This window comes from Tinamus guttatus, unplaced genomic scaffold (assembly GCF_059628265.1).
Source record: "Tinamus guttatus ecotype Peru unplaced genomic scaffold, ASM5962826v1 Tinamus_guttatus_pri_ptg001150l, whole genome shotgun sequence".
Classification (NCBI taxonomy): domain Eukaryota; kingdom Metazoa; phylum Chordata; class Aves; order Tinamiformes; family Tinamidae; genus Tinamus; species Tinamus guttatus.
This window is the reverse complement of record NW_028289684.1, coordinates 2665244-2678925: the sequence shown is the minus strand read 5'-3', so window position 1 is coordinate 2678925 and position 13682 is coordinate 2665244. Positions and strand designations below refer to the sequence as shown.

Below are 13682 nucleotides of genomic sequence, written 5' to 3'. Positions count from 1 at the left end.
CTTGTGCTGAAAGCCCACAACTGTCTTGGCTGCACTCAGTTCAGATTTTCAGCCATGAGACCTGAAAATGAACATTTGGAACAAAGGGAAAATGTTGAAATTCCCAATGACTGGACCATGCTGTGCAACTGAGATCAAGATTATATACAGCAGTTCCAAAACCCAACTCCAAATAATTCATCCTCCACATCCTCTTCATACGAAAAAATGAAGACAGGGCAGTTTCAAGGCTCACAGACAAGGTGGGAAAAGAAATCTGGGAGTATGTCACGAGCTGATGGGCAGGCTCCAGCTCCTTTAACATTGAGTTTGGAACGAATGCTTAGAACTTACCTCCCACAAAGTATATTACAGGAGTATGGTAGGAATATTATAGACTGCTGATTTGCCAAATTGCTACAGATAGTATTTTGGAAGGTGGTCTGAGGGACCACCTTAGTACAGGAGCAAGTATACCTATAGTTACCAAGGCATCTTGATAAGTCCACCAGGAAAAATGGAAGGTGCAGAAGGCAGTCCCTATCCAGATACCCTTGACTTCAGTAGTCTCCTATGTGGCCTACATATATTATAGAGTCAAATCATCTAAACACTGCTAAATCTTTCTGGAAAAAAAAAATCAAAACCACAATCCCTATGGGAAAATCTTAGTACTTAGAGAGAGAAAATGAAAGCTCATTCACACAAGTGTGGCAGCTCTGGACTTTATAGATGTCATTCAGCACAGGTGCCATAAATCCCCATACTAAAAACCAAGACATGTTGATGTTAACACTGTTTTATTTTTGCTTTCTCACTTGTCAAAATCACAACAGTAAACCAGACTTCCATAAAATATTCAAATCCTATATAGAGCCATAATTCTTTGTGAACACAGAATAAGCAACTTTTGCATGACCCTGTTTGGAAGAGACTTATTTGGAACAGGAGCCGTCATCATGCTAATACTCTGGTTACTGCTCAGTAACATTTTATGCAACTGTGTGTTAGTCAGTTAGGTAGCAAGAAAGTTATAGGATAAAAACCTCCAAAAATGTAAAGAGGACCAGCTGAAGCCAGGGAAGCCGCATGGTGGAGTGCCACCAAGTCAGTTCTCTCCCTCCCAATCCATCATTTCTGCCATCATTTCTGCTCACCATCTCTCCTCTCTGTGGGCTCCTGTGCCCAACTGTCACAGCCAGCCTGGGGACACTTTGTTGTCACAGTGAAGCAGCTGGGAGCCAAGTTCTTTCTTCATGAAATTGCAGCATGGCTTAATATCACAGCACCAAGAGGAGGGCCAGAAACCAGGCACTTGGTGAGTTTTCTGAGTCTTCTGTTTGGCTGTATTTCTTTTCTCTTTCATTATGTACGTCAGGTGCTAAACAAATAAAATCAATTCTCAACTTATAAAAAGCAATTGGAAATGTCTAGTCTTTTATAGTGAAATCTCAACTGCAGCAGCCCACAGCACTTGGAGAAAAATCAATCATCATTTCCATCCCACTACGTGTGCTACTAAAATTAAGAATTGATGTTCGACTGCAAAGGAAAATTATTTCAAGAGAACCACCTTAGCAACAGTTCTTAGCATTCATAAAACTCCTGTTTATGGTTCTTCTCATAACAGACAAACTCTTACATCCCGCTATGAATTACAAGTATTAATGGGTGATCATGATTTACATACAGTTTCCATCTTAATGGATGTCAAAAATGCAGGCAGGGCAACAGCACCACTTACGGCAATAGTAAGCAGTAAACAAGTCATCAGCCTAAAGATGTCATAAACCGAAGTGTTAAACGCCCCAGTAATAATTACACCCTCCTCCACATCCCAATGAAACTTCATTTTATTTAGCTAGTGGCTTCTTCATGAAGACAGGATGCCTGACGAGCTGAAAGAGAGACATCTGAGGAAGCACTTAAGTGTGATGTGGCCTAAATATTTTAGTACTGTGCAATGTCCATTTGAAAGCAGTTCTCTCCAGATCTTGTTTGGTTTATTGCATACAGGCCTATGTAACCTGAAGGATCCCAGGAAATGTGCACACCATGTTAAATGTTCCTCTAGTGCGTGCTACAGCCCCACCAAAATGCACCCATTTCTTAAGATAATTCCTGTTCCTCTAGCAGGATCTATTTTCTTTAACAGTAAAGCAATTGCCATTTGCAAGTTGTTCTTGATTCTCACATCAGTGCCATGCAGCATCATTTACCCCAGACTGTCCCACATGCCTACCTGAAACCCTGAAGACATCCTTCTCTCTCCAAATGAAAGCTGCTCTCGGCTGGGTTTCTGCAGCCAGTTTTCTCCAGCTCTGTGTGGTGGAGGTTGTGGTGATAACAAATTTGCTTGGCTTCTGTGGGGCTTAAACTGGGTCTGCAGTTCTGTGAGGAGACAGAGCAGCCAATGCTTAGGAAGCCCCATGTCCAAGACCATCATCGGTCCTGGCCTCCATCTGCCTCCCAGACATTCACACTGGGCCTGCGGACCTGAACCCTCCCAGGGAACTCAGCAGCCTAAAAATCCCTCTCAGAGATGATGAGCACTGAACCAAATGTGGCTTTTCCACAACCAGCTTAGTTTTAACCACCTGTTCCTCACAGCCACTGCTCTGCTTGCTCATAACCATCCCCACGGGAGAGATTCAACATCATTTACACTGTCCTCCACTGCTGAGCTCCTGTTTGGGTCTTTAATACCCACCAGCTCTTGCTGGTTGAGAGACAGAAAGCTCTTCTGTGATTTTCAGCTCAAATCTGTTACAGAAAGGAGCAACATTGTCTTCAAATATTAAATATTTGAATGCAATATTTCTATATTAAAATATTGTATCAGCACTTAGCAGGGTGCAGTGACTAATTACCATGCTTCAAGCAGTGTTCGTGGTTTTGCAACTATGGAATCTGCCTCTTCCACAGCTCCGGTGGAAAATATCCTCCCACCTTCTCGGCATTCCGTCTTAAGTTGGTGGGGAGAAACTGCACGGCTCTGCTTCTGCTGTGCCCTCCTGTTTTTCTTTCAAGTCACATACCCCATCTGCTTCAAAAATAGTTTAGTCAACTTTTAGAATTCAATAACTGACTTTGATAGAGAAATTACTGTTCCAGTACATGGTAAATGACAGCAGTCTAGAACACTGTTAAATTTAAGTCTGGAAAATGAACTTTAATAAAATGTGTTCCAATAACGTACTGTGACAGCTTTTAGTGAATTCAGCACCAATACTTTGACTCTCCCAGGAACACAGTGAGATATATTCGAGCAGCCTTGAGCCTCAGAATAAGAAAGCAGACAGCTTTATGATAAATAGCCCTAGAAACCTAAATTACAGCTGCAGCAAATGAACAATATGTTGGAATTACTCGGTGCTTTTTGTTGCAGCCCGCAGAGCTGTGGACGGCGTCTCCGCACACGGGTGTGCACTGACACCTAGCGGGACGGTCCCGGGGAGGGAACCAGCCCCTCGGACGGGCCCTGCATCACGGAGAGTGCACGGAAAGACGACGATGCCCTCCCACCGCCTCTCCATCGTGTGCTGCGAGGCATTCAGGACATGAGTCTCGCAATAAAGTGCATTTTTTATTTATTTGTAAGAAAAATTAGCCCCCATTGTTGCTAAACACTGGCATGATGTGCTAAAATATCGGGTTATCTGTGGACCTTTTTGTCCTGCGAGCTGTTTGGATTTCTTCAGGCTGCACCTTTGCCTGCCCAAAGACCAGATTGTCACCTCTCCTTGCTGCCTCTTTCCCTGCCAGTGTCCTGTCCCACATGCTTGTTACATAAGGGCACGGACAGGGAAGAATGCAAAGGATTTACTGTGGATCAGTCAAAGGTTAGTGATGTTTAGGCAGCAAGATGGCAAAGAAATGTCAGACGAGGCTACAATATAACCTGCTAGTGAAGCAGCAGTGTGCTGAAACTCAGTGCAATCCCTCCGGAACTGTGTGAAACTTCGTTAGTCTGGATAAGCCTGTACTCCTGTGTGGGACTATCTGCCCTTCTGCCTTCTCTCCCGCAGAGAGCGGCTGCTGCTAGCCCAGTGTTACCAGCAACGGTACCAACCGCCGCAGAAGGACCTTTGCGATACAAATGCTCTGCTGCTCAGCAGCTAAGAGGGCTGGTGCTGCTGCTGCTTATTGAAAAGAGAAAAAAAAATACTGTTCATGCATCTTTGGGGGCTTCCGGAGCTCTAAACCCCTCCAAGCTGCTTAATATCCGCACAAGTCAGATGTCCTGGAACTTTGCGTGAGCCAGCCCTCCCTCTCAGCCCTCCGGACCTAAACTCGGAGTAAGGAGGGCTGGGAATATGCAGCTGGAGAGAGCCTGGAAGGGGCTTCCTGGGGTCCAGCCCACAGGACGCAAAAGGGAGGATCCTCAGGAAACCTTTCAAGAATTTGACGGAGAAAAGTGGTTTTTTTAGGAGAATTTTTACAGAAGACAGAGATAGAGGCACCAGATAGAGCGTCAGCCGAAACAGGGCTCACTCCTGCCTCACATGGACTCCTCCTGCCCCCATACATAGAGGTAAATATACACAGACACATAAGTACGTACATGTGTCAGACACATACGTGTGTGTGTGTGTATATATACACATTTTAAACATGTATATATACATGTATATACGTATATGTGTATATACACGTATATGCGTATATACACGTATATGCGTATATACACGTATATGCGTATATACACATATACACACACACCCATGTGCACATATACATATATACATATCCTTTATATATGTGTATATGCATACATGCATGTATACACATGTACATATATACACATATATGTATATACATATACACATGCTTTATGTGCGTATGCATACCTGTATTCATATATACACATGTATACATTTGCATATATACACATCTATATGCACAGATATATATGCACACGCCTTATATATGTGTATATGCAAGCGTACATATGTACATATACACACATATACATATATGTACACGTATGCACCTATATATATATAAAGCGTCATCACGCTAAAGAGGGTGGCAGAGGGGAGCTCTCTGTGGAGGGAGGTGGTGAGAGAGACCGCAAGGCGGCAGGGCCGGACGGGACCCGCTTGTCCCCGTCCCCGTCCCCGTCCCGTTCCCCCGTGGCGGAAGCGGCCGCCGGTGGCTTCCGCCGCTCCCGTGCGCGTGCGCGGGCTGCTCGGCGCTGCCCTCGCTGCCGCCGGGGCTCCCGGCGCGGCGCGGCGGTGTCGCCATGCGGGGCTGGCTGGGCGCGCTGGGCTCCCTGCTCTGCCTGTGGCTGCTGCGGCTGCCCGCGGCGCCCGGCGCGGCCCGGCCCGGCCCGGACGTGGCCGCCTACAGGTGAGGCGGGGGCGGCGGGGCCGGGAGCGGGGCCGGGGCCGGGGCCGGGGCCGGGGCTGAGCGGCGCCTCTCGCCGCAGGGAGCGGGTGCGCGCCATGTTCTACCACGCCTACGAGCACTACCTGGAGAGCGCCTTCCCCTACGACGAGCTGCGCCCGCTCACGTGCGACGGGCAGGATACCTGGGGCAGGTAGGTGGCACCCGGCCGCGGGGCTCCGGCCGCAGCCCGGCCCCTCACGCCGCCGCTCTGTCCCGCGCAGCTTCTCCCTCACGCTCATCGACGCCCTGGACACGCTGCTGGTGAGTGGGGCGAGCCCGGTCGCCACCTTCCCCTTGGGGGCACCTGGGCTTTGTGGAGGGGGATTCCATCCCTGTTTGACCCAAGAGGTTTTGCCTCTGGTTTGGCACCTGCTGCCAGAGCTCCCTTGCTGACATCTCTGGGATCAACCCCTGCAACGTGGGGAGAAAACAGCTGGAAATGACATGAGGCCCTCACCTTTCTACCAGTATCTGCTCATGAATTTGTAAAACAAAACCAATAATTTCCCTCTACCCTGAGTCAGTTGCCCTTTGTGGCATCATCCTGTGGCTCTGAGCTGTGTTATCTGTTATCCTGCTCCCGCTGCAGATCCTGGGAAACGTTTCCGAGTTCCAGAGGGTCGTCAACGTGCTGCAGGAAGGTGTCGATTTTGACATCGATGTCAACGCGTCCGTTTTCGAAACTAACATTCGAGGTGAGGTGGGTTTTCTTCGTGGTGCCTTGGCTGGAGCTCCCGTGTATGTGAGTTTATGAATTGTACACGGACGTCGTGCAGAGTAGCGGTCAGAGTGAATTTCTGATGTGCTGTAATGGAACATGCGCGCACCAAGAAGACATCCAGAGCAAATGGAACTTCCCTTTTCTCTTTGCACGTCACCTTTCTGCTTCCTTTCTCTGTTTAAATGCACCAAGACGTGGCACTTTCGTTTTTCTGTTGTTAGGTTTTAAGCTTCGGACTAAATATTATTCTACTCAAATGAAGTGGTACACATAGAAACTACTATTGTCCATCAAAATAACTCTTTTTATGTGTACTGTTTTGGAGTAGCAATTAATAGTCTCATGTTTTAGTGCCTTAAAGTGAAACTTGTTTTTTGTTTTTGTTTTTTTCTACCTAAAAGACCTTGTCTAGGAATCGGTTAGGTTTGCTCCTCCTGTCAAATTTTGCTGAGCTGGTTTCTGCACTGCTGTAATTTCTCTGTGTTTATGGAATTTTAACTCATACTTGTTATGTGAGAGTAGACTAACGTGCGAAAAGGTCTAGTAACTCCCTGCCTCTATCAGTTGCCAAATTTCCTGACTCCTAGATGCCTCTCCTAGGTATTTAAGCAGGTATGTACTATATGACTTTACAGAAACATATTTTGAAACTGTCTGGAAGAAATTAAGCACACTTGCTCTCCTAGAGGTCTGTTGTGCTATTAACTCTCTGATGTCTGCAGACTGACTGTCCGCAGTTCAACAAAACTAGAGGAAATGGCCAGAAACTGAAGCATCAAAAGTTCCATAGGAAGTTACGGAAAAGTTTCTTCACAGTGAGGGTGCCAGAGCACTGGAACAGGCTGCCCAGAGAGGTTGTGGAGTCTCCTTCTCTGGAGATCTTCAAACCCTCTTGGACGCAGTCCTGTGCCACGTGCTCTAGGTGACCCTGTGTGTGCGGGGGTTTGGACTAGATGACATCCAGAGGTCTCTTCCAACCATCAGCATTCTGTGATTCTATGATTCTATGCAGGGTAGCAGGGCAAGTTGGACTTGATGCTGTCATTATAATGAAAGAAATCTATCTGACTACCCTTTGCAAACAGATAAAAAACAAACGCTCTTTCATGGCATATTGTGTTAGGTTGTCAAAGACAAGCCAGCTACCTTTATCCCCCATGAACCCAGCTGCTGTGTCATATCAGTTTTTATTGGGATTTTATTCCTTCCCCGTGTCGTTTAACGGGCTCCTTGTTGTGCACTTGCAGTGGTGGGCGGTCTCCTCTCCGCTCACTTGCTGTCGAAGAAGGCTGGTGTTGAAGTAGAAGTGGGATGGCCCTGCGCTGGACCTCTCCTCCGGATGGCAGAGGAAGCCGCTCGCAAGCTCCTGCCGGGTGAGAGTTTGGCTGCTTTGTGTTACATGTGGGCTTGATAAAGATGACAGGGCTGAATATTTAAATTCATAAAGCAGTCTCACCTTCCCTGGACTCGGAGAGAATTCACTGTTCAGGAAAGCACTGGGTAAGTGCATGATACCAGTTGTAAATACACTTGCAAAGCATCATGTGCAAAGCATGTTAGTATGTTAGCTGCTTGTGTTGGACTTACATAAATAAATATAAAAATTCAGCTGCTACTAGCACGTGTGCTGTGACACATTTTATTTTCATTGCCCAGTGCATGCACTGGGCTACATTTCGGAACTATGTACCCAGTGTTTGTACATTGCCAATAGGTGTGTGTCGGTGTGTCTAGTTCCTTGACTGCTCAGCTTGTGCAGCAAACAAAGCAGGGGGATTGGACTAGATCTCTAGAGCTCCCTTCCAACCTCAACCATTCTGTGATTCTGTGAGATGCAATCTGCTGTTTGGGGGTACGTGAGGCATCTGCAGTAGCTCTCCAGTACTCTGTGTGCAACTTGTGGTACCTCTTCTCTTTCCCCTTGTTGCATTGTGCTACATTTCCATTTTGTTCTTTGCAATTATTGAGATTGCTCCAGGCCCAGCTCTTGCTGCTGTTCATGCAGATGAAATAAGAAGCACAGGTTTGCTCAGCACTCTCTTAAATGCTGTCACAAATGGTGAAAACTCTCGCTGAACCAGAAATATTATGTTTCAGCTTTCCAGACCCCAACTGGGATGCCTTATGGAACAGTGAACTTGCTACATGGAGTAAACCCTGGCGAGACCCCAGTTACCTGTACTGCTGGAATTGGTACATTTATAGTGGAATTTGCCACTTTAAGCCACCTAACTGGTGATCCGGTGTTTGAGGATGTTGCCAGGAAGGCCCTGAAGGCACTGTGGAAAAATCGTTCGGATATTGGGCTGGTGAGTGAAGCAGTTCCTTGCTGAACTCCTGTAGCATCCACATCTCTGCCTAGTGCCACAGTCCAACATTATGCCACTGAAATGTCCACTAGCAGATGTGTGCATGGGATTAAATAAAAGATTTGTCTAACGTCTGACCTGACAGCGACCTAAAGAATCGAACAAGAATACAATAAGAGCACAGGATATTCCCCCCATCTACAGCTTTGACATCTGGGGCTACCTAGGGCAAGAAATGGTGTCTCTATTTTCTATTTCTCTATTATGTTCTGATCATTTTTTCTTCATTTAATTTTTCTAGTTGCTTTTTGATCATAAACTACAAGTGTTGCCCATGTGAAACAGCAAAGATTTATTTGTAACTGTTCTTCATCTTCGCCAAGCCGGCCATAATTATTTATTATATTCTCCATCAGCTGGGTCTATTTCCAGTATTAAATGAATCTTAGCTGTAAAATATTTGTTTAAATAAAAGAATAGCAATTCTTTGCCTCTGGCCTTCTTGACATCCTTTTTTTTGTATCTGTACCTCTTTGTCCTGCTCTGTCTTCCTGTAAGATGGAGATTAGGACCAGATACGTATTATTTAAGATGTGTATTTTTACAGTAGCGTAATGACATTTTGTTTTGACCCTTATTCCTCTTCAAGTCGCGATCCATAGGCAGCACTATCTGTTGCTCTGCATTCTTTTTGACTTGCTGCCTGGCCAGAGGCATCTTTTCATCTCTCCCTTATTGAAATACTGTTTTTAATGCAGAAGTTTGACCTAATCTAAGGAAGGTTTTCCTTTTTGTTTGTTTTCACATATCAGAAGCCATTTGGATTCTTGACCTAAGTTTGGAGGATGCTTACATGAAATAAAATGGCACTACTGTGTGCATTTCATATTGACACTGCTGTTTCATGCAGAAGATTAGAAGCATCTTATGTTTAAATGCCCAGTTCCTACATGGCTAGATTATAAAAGCAATTTTATGACATGTTTTTAAAAAGCTATAGTGAAAATCTAAATCTCTGCAAAACTCTTTCCACCTCTATTATGCCACGCCGTAGAAGCCAGGTACCACAGAATTTTTTTCCTTATATCTGAAGAATTAATATTTAAATAAATAAATAAATCATTTATAATTTAATTGCTATTCTCTCTTACCCTTTCTTGGGTGATAAGAAATCCAACCAAGTTCTATTTGTGGAATTGCAGCATGTGGAAGTCCTAAACACAATGCTGCATCAGTGTAGCATTTCTATTGCAAGCATAAAATCTGCTTTGTACTACTCTGATGTTGATAAATATTTTATTATAGTGAAGACAGTGGTATTTGTTATGAATACATGAATGTATTCTTCTGAAGCTACGCTACGGGTTGTTTAATTTTTAAATATTTAATAAATGATCTTTGTTTCTACTTTGATTCCCTCTTCTTTCCTTCCCCGACGTTTTCCAGGTTGGTAACCACATTGATGTGCTAACTGCCAAATGGGTAGCTCAAGATGCTGGCATTGGGGCCGGAGTGGACTCCTACTTTGAATACCTTGTTAAAGGAGCCATTCTCCTGCAGGACAAGGAGCTGATGTCCATGTTCCTAGGTGAGTAGTTCATTTTCTGTGCACTGGGTCCCAAGAACAATCCCGTAAAAATTTTTTCCTTTGGAACTGCAGGAGGATAAGATACTGGATTACCTACTCTCCTGTGTTTCTTCATAGAATATAACAAAGCTATCAAAAATTACACAAAGTTTGATGACTGGTACCTCTGGGTTCAGATGTACAAAGGAACAGTGTCCATGCCTGTTTTCCAGTCCCTGGAGGCTTACTGGCCAGGCCTACAGGTAAGAGCTGTCATACCAGTAGCATACAGCAATTTTCTTCACCTGTCTTGAGTTCATCTCTAGCACACTTACAAATATAACTCTCACTTCCTCTGGTCAGCCTAAGCCTGTGGAAGAGCAGATGTTGATTTCATCTGTGTTCAAGAAAAAAAGTCTCATGGTAAACATAATGGGAGAGCAATTTCGTTGTAACAAACTAAATAGCAAAAAGATTTCATATTATTTCAGGCATGCAGAATGTGACCCAACAGCATCTAGCACTTCTTGACTCCTAGCTATTCTTAAGGTATCCTGTCTAAATAATAGTTAAGCAATTCGGACTTGCTGAACAACCCACTTCTGTCCGCATCTTTTGCTTTGGCTGTGGCAGTGCTATTTAGCCAATTCCTGTGCTGTTTGTTCTCCATCTGAAAGTTGCTTTGCTGATTGTTGCCCTTCTCTCAGAGCCTAATTGGAGATTTAGATAATGCCATGCGAACCTTCCTCAACTATTACACAGTTTGGAAGCAGTTTGGTGGCCTGCCCGAGTTCTACAACATTCCCCAGGGCTATACAGTGGAGAAGAGAGAGGGATATCCACTCCGGCCTGGTAAGCAGGAATAAAATAAGAAGTATGTGGAGTTCTGCTTTTTTTCTGGTAATAAGATCAAATGTTGACAATACCCACTCTCCAAAGGTCCTTCCCAGGCTTTGCTTTGACTTGGTTCTTGTGTGCATCTTATTTGTGATTTCCATGCTCAAAACTCATGTGTTTTGGTATATGCCATTCCCAAAAGGCAGGGCTACCTTATAAAGGATCCAATCTATAGTGTTACTGTTTTAAAGGGGGCCTGTTGATGAACTGAGTTCACAGTGTAGATTGTTAAGTGTTTGAATTCAATACATCCTGTGTTAGACAATCTAAGTGAATGGAATGTATTAATGTGACTGGTTGTATCCTTTAAATTTAGGAAGTACAAGTGAGTATGAGTAGACTACTCCAGATCTGTTGAAGTTCCTCAGATAAACTAGTTATAGTAACGCTACTGAAGTTCATCAGGTGGAGGGATTGTGTGTTGTCTGTGATACCACAACGTAATGATTTATCTTCTCCCCATTATTCACAGCTCTGACAGTTTTATTTATTTCGCACCTGATTATATTTGCAAATGAGTGTAAGTTGTGCACCTTTCAATTTGAAAGGTGCACATCCTTCAGGTGACATCCACATTGGACACTTCTATCAAATTCTCGACAATTTTATCTTTAAAATGTATTACGTAATCAAAAAATCAAAAAAAATCTTTAGTGAGTAAGGAAAATATAGTGCATGTGTTATCCATGTAGAGTAATATCATGCCAGTTTTTGCAGTGTATTAGATACCCCTGTTTCCGTTTTCTACGGTACTATTTAAAAATGATATTTCAGAGTTTGAATCTTTTGTACGTAATTCTGTTTGGAAGCACTTTTTTATTATTATTATTTTTTAAATCCCTTCCCCAGTCTTCCCTTCTCCTCCCTGAATGTGCAAATGGACTATTTTTCAGTCTTATCTGAGTTCATGGTCTCCAGTTAGAGTTTCCTTTGTAGCAAGTTCTCAGTAAAAGAAGGTATCTGTGTACTTCCTCTTGCAGAGGAAGTACAAAACAATCCACTTAACTGGCCATCTTAAAATAATATTTTTAAATTGCTGCAAGAAACATTTTTCTTGATTTTTATGCTTGCAACTGCATTTTTTGCAGAGCTGATTGAGAGCGCAATGTACCTGTATCGTGCTACACGAGACCCCACGCTCCTAGAGCTGGGAAGAGATGCAGTGGAGTCCATAGAGAAAATCAGCAAGGTGGACTGTGGATTTGCAACAGTAAGTGTGACTGCCAAAAAATCAGCTTTAACTGAGTTAGGCTGATGAAGATTTGATTAGAAAGCCGGAATGACGTTTTGCTATTGAGTTGATCTATACTGTAGGTTGAAACATGAACTTCTGTCTCAAACACCTTTTGTGTTTCTGTAGATCTGATCTGGTAATGCTGGTCGTGTTTCTGGGAGTGACTTTTCTCTAGGCCTGAAAACTAGGTCAAATTCTGTTATTAGCAGATGTACCTCAGCCCAAGACATGGGAAAGCATCAGAGGCTTCTCCAGCCTTTAGTGTTTTGGAAGATATGAGATATTCCAAGCTGGCAGCAAGGCTCACATGCTCTTTAAAAGTGGAGGTGTTTTCCGACTGTCAGTTTTGCAATTCCCTTTATGCCTTGAAAATCTGATCAAACAGAAGAGAATTGCAGAGGATGATTTCACACAAATCTGCTAATACAAGATTTTGAATATGCTATCAAGCTGTTACACAAAAAAAAATGCTTATGAATATTGGGAGTTAGGCCATGTGATTGAGGAAATGGATAAGAGCCTAGGAATTTTATTTTAGGTGGAGAAATTTTGGGAAGATTACTCGCTCTTCCACTCCTAACCCACGTAGGAAATGCATTTCTCCTCATTGCTGGTTTCCTGTTCCTTGTCATTAGTCTGTGCTAGTGCAAAGCATCTAAGTAATCCACTGGATTTCTTCTCTTGCAGATCAAAGACTTGAGAGATCACAGACTGGATAATCGCATGGAATCCTTCTTTTTAGCTGAAACAGTGAAATATTTGTATCTGCTGTTTGACCCAGACAACTTCATTCACAATGATGGGTCAGACTTTGATGTGGTGCTCACACCATATGGGGAATGCATCCTGAATGCTGGAGGATACATCTTCAACACTGAAGCTCATCCCATTGACCCTGCTGCACTGCATTGCTGTAGGAAGCGGAAAGAAGAGCAATGGGAGGTAGAAGACTTGATGAGAGAATTTTACTCCTTGAAGAGAAACAAGAAATTTATTTTAAAAAGAGCTTCAGACCATGGTGAAGGGGAAAGCACGCAAGACTCTGCAGATACCTCTTCAGAGAGTGCCGGAGAGAAAAGAAACTCTAAGAAGAACACACATTCCCTCCTCAGTTGCCCCAGTCAATCTTTTAACTCCAAACTTGCAGTACTGGGACAGGTCTTCGTAGACAACAGTTGATTCCATTCTTATCACCAGTTTAAATTATTGATCTTGATTCAGACTCTGGGTGTATATTTTTATAGTTTCATAATGGAAAAAGTCGTACCTCACAATGTGAATTCTGTCTAACACAGCCTCTTGATAGTCTACTGCAGGGTCATAAGACATTCAGATGATCAGCTGTTAACACTGTAAGTTGCTAATGTCAAACCAGTTGAAAAGCAAATATTTGTTAAGAAGCAAAAAGAAGAGTCTGCAATTGGAGATGCACCTTCTTTATTTCATTGTGTGTGTGTTTTAAATTTTCCAGGCTTATGCAGAGTCCACAGCTTACTTGTCTCCATAAAACTGAACTTTACCTGTTCCCTGCATACAGAGAGAAAACACCGAATTGTTGGCTCTAGTCTCACTTCTGAGACTACG

At 43.7% G+C, this 13682-nt stretch overlaps 1 protein-coding gene across 1 annotated transcript; it reads left to right on the top strand.

Annotated features, from left to right (window-relative positions):
• The first annotated feature begins 5241 nt into the window (after positions 1–5241).
• EDEM2 (ER degradation enhancing alpha-mannosidase like protein 2) lies at positions 5242–13392 on the top strand. Its single transcript, XM_088538694.1, has 11 exons — positions 5242–5331; positions 5411–5521; positions 5592–5631; positions 5960–6065; positions 7339–7464; positions 8189–8400; positions 9847–9988; positions 10106–10230; positions 10675–10819; positions 11953–12074; positions 12786–13392. Exons 2-11 carry the CDS (start codon positions 5427–5429, stop codon positions 13275–13277), a joined length of 1605 nt encoding a protein of 534 aa, XP_088394820.1. The 5' UTR covers positions 5242–5331; positions 5411–5426; the 3' UTR covers positions 13278–13392.
• The last annotated feature ends 290 nt before the right edge of the window (positions 13393–13682 follow it).

Bases quoted from the DNA above. Each gene is read 5' to 3' on its own strand.
- EDEM2 (XM_088538694.1), top strand. From the start codon at position 5,427: ATGTTCTACCACGCCTACGAGCACTACCTGGAGAGCGCCTTCCCCTAC. The intron at 5,522-5,591 runs GTAGGTGGCACC...TGTCCCGCGCAG, and splicing joins GGGCAGGATACCTGGGGCAG to CTTCTCCCTCACGCTCATCG. The intron at 10,231-10,674 runs GTAAGAGCTGTC...CCCTTCTCTCAG, and splicing joins CTTACTGGCCAGGCCTACAG to AGCCTAATTGGAGATTTAGA.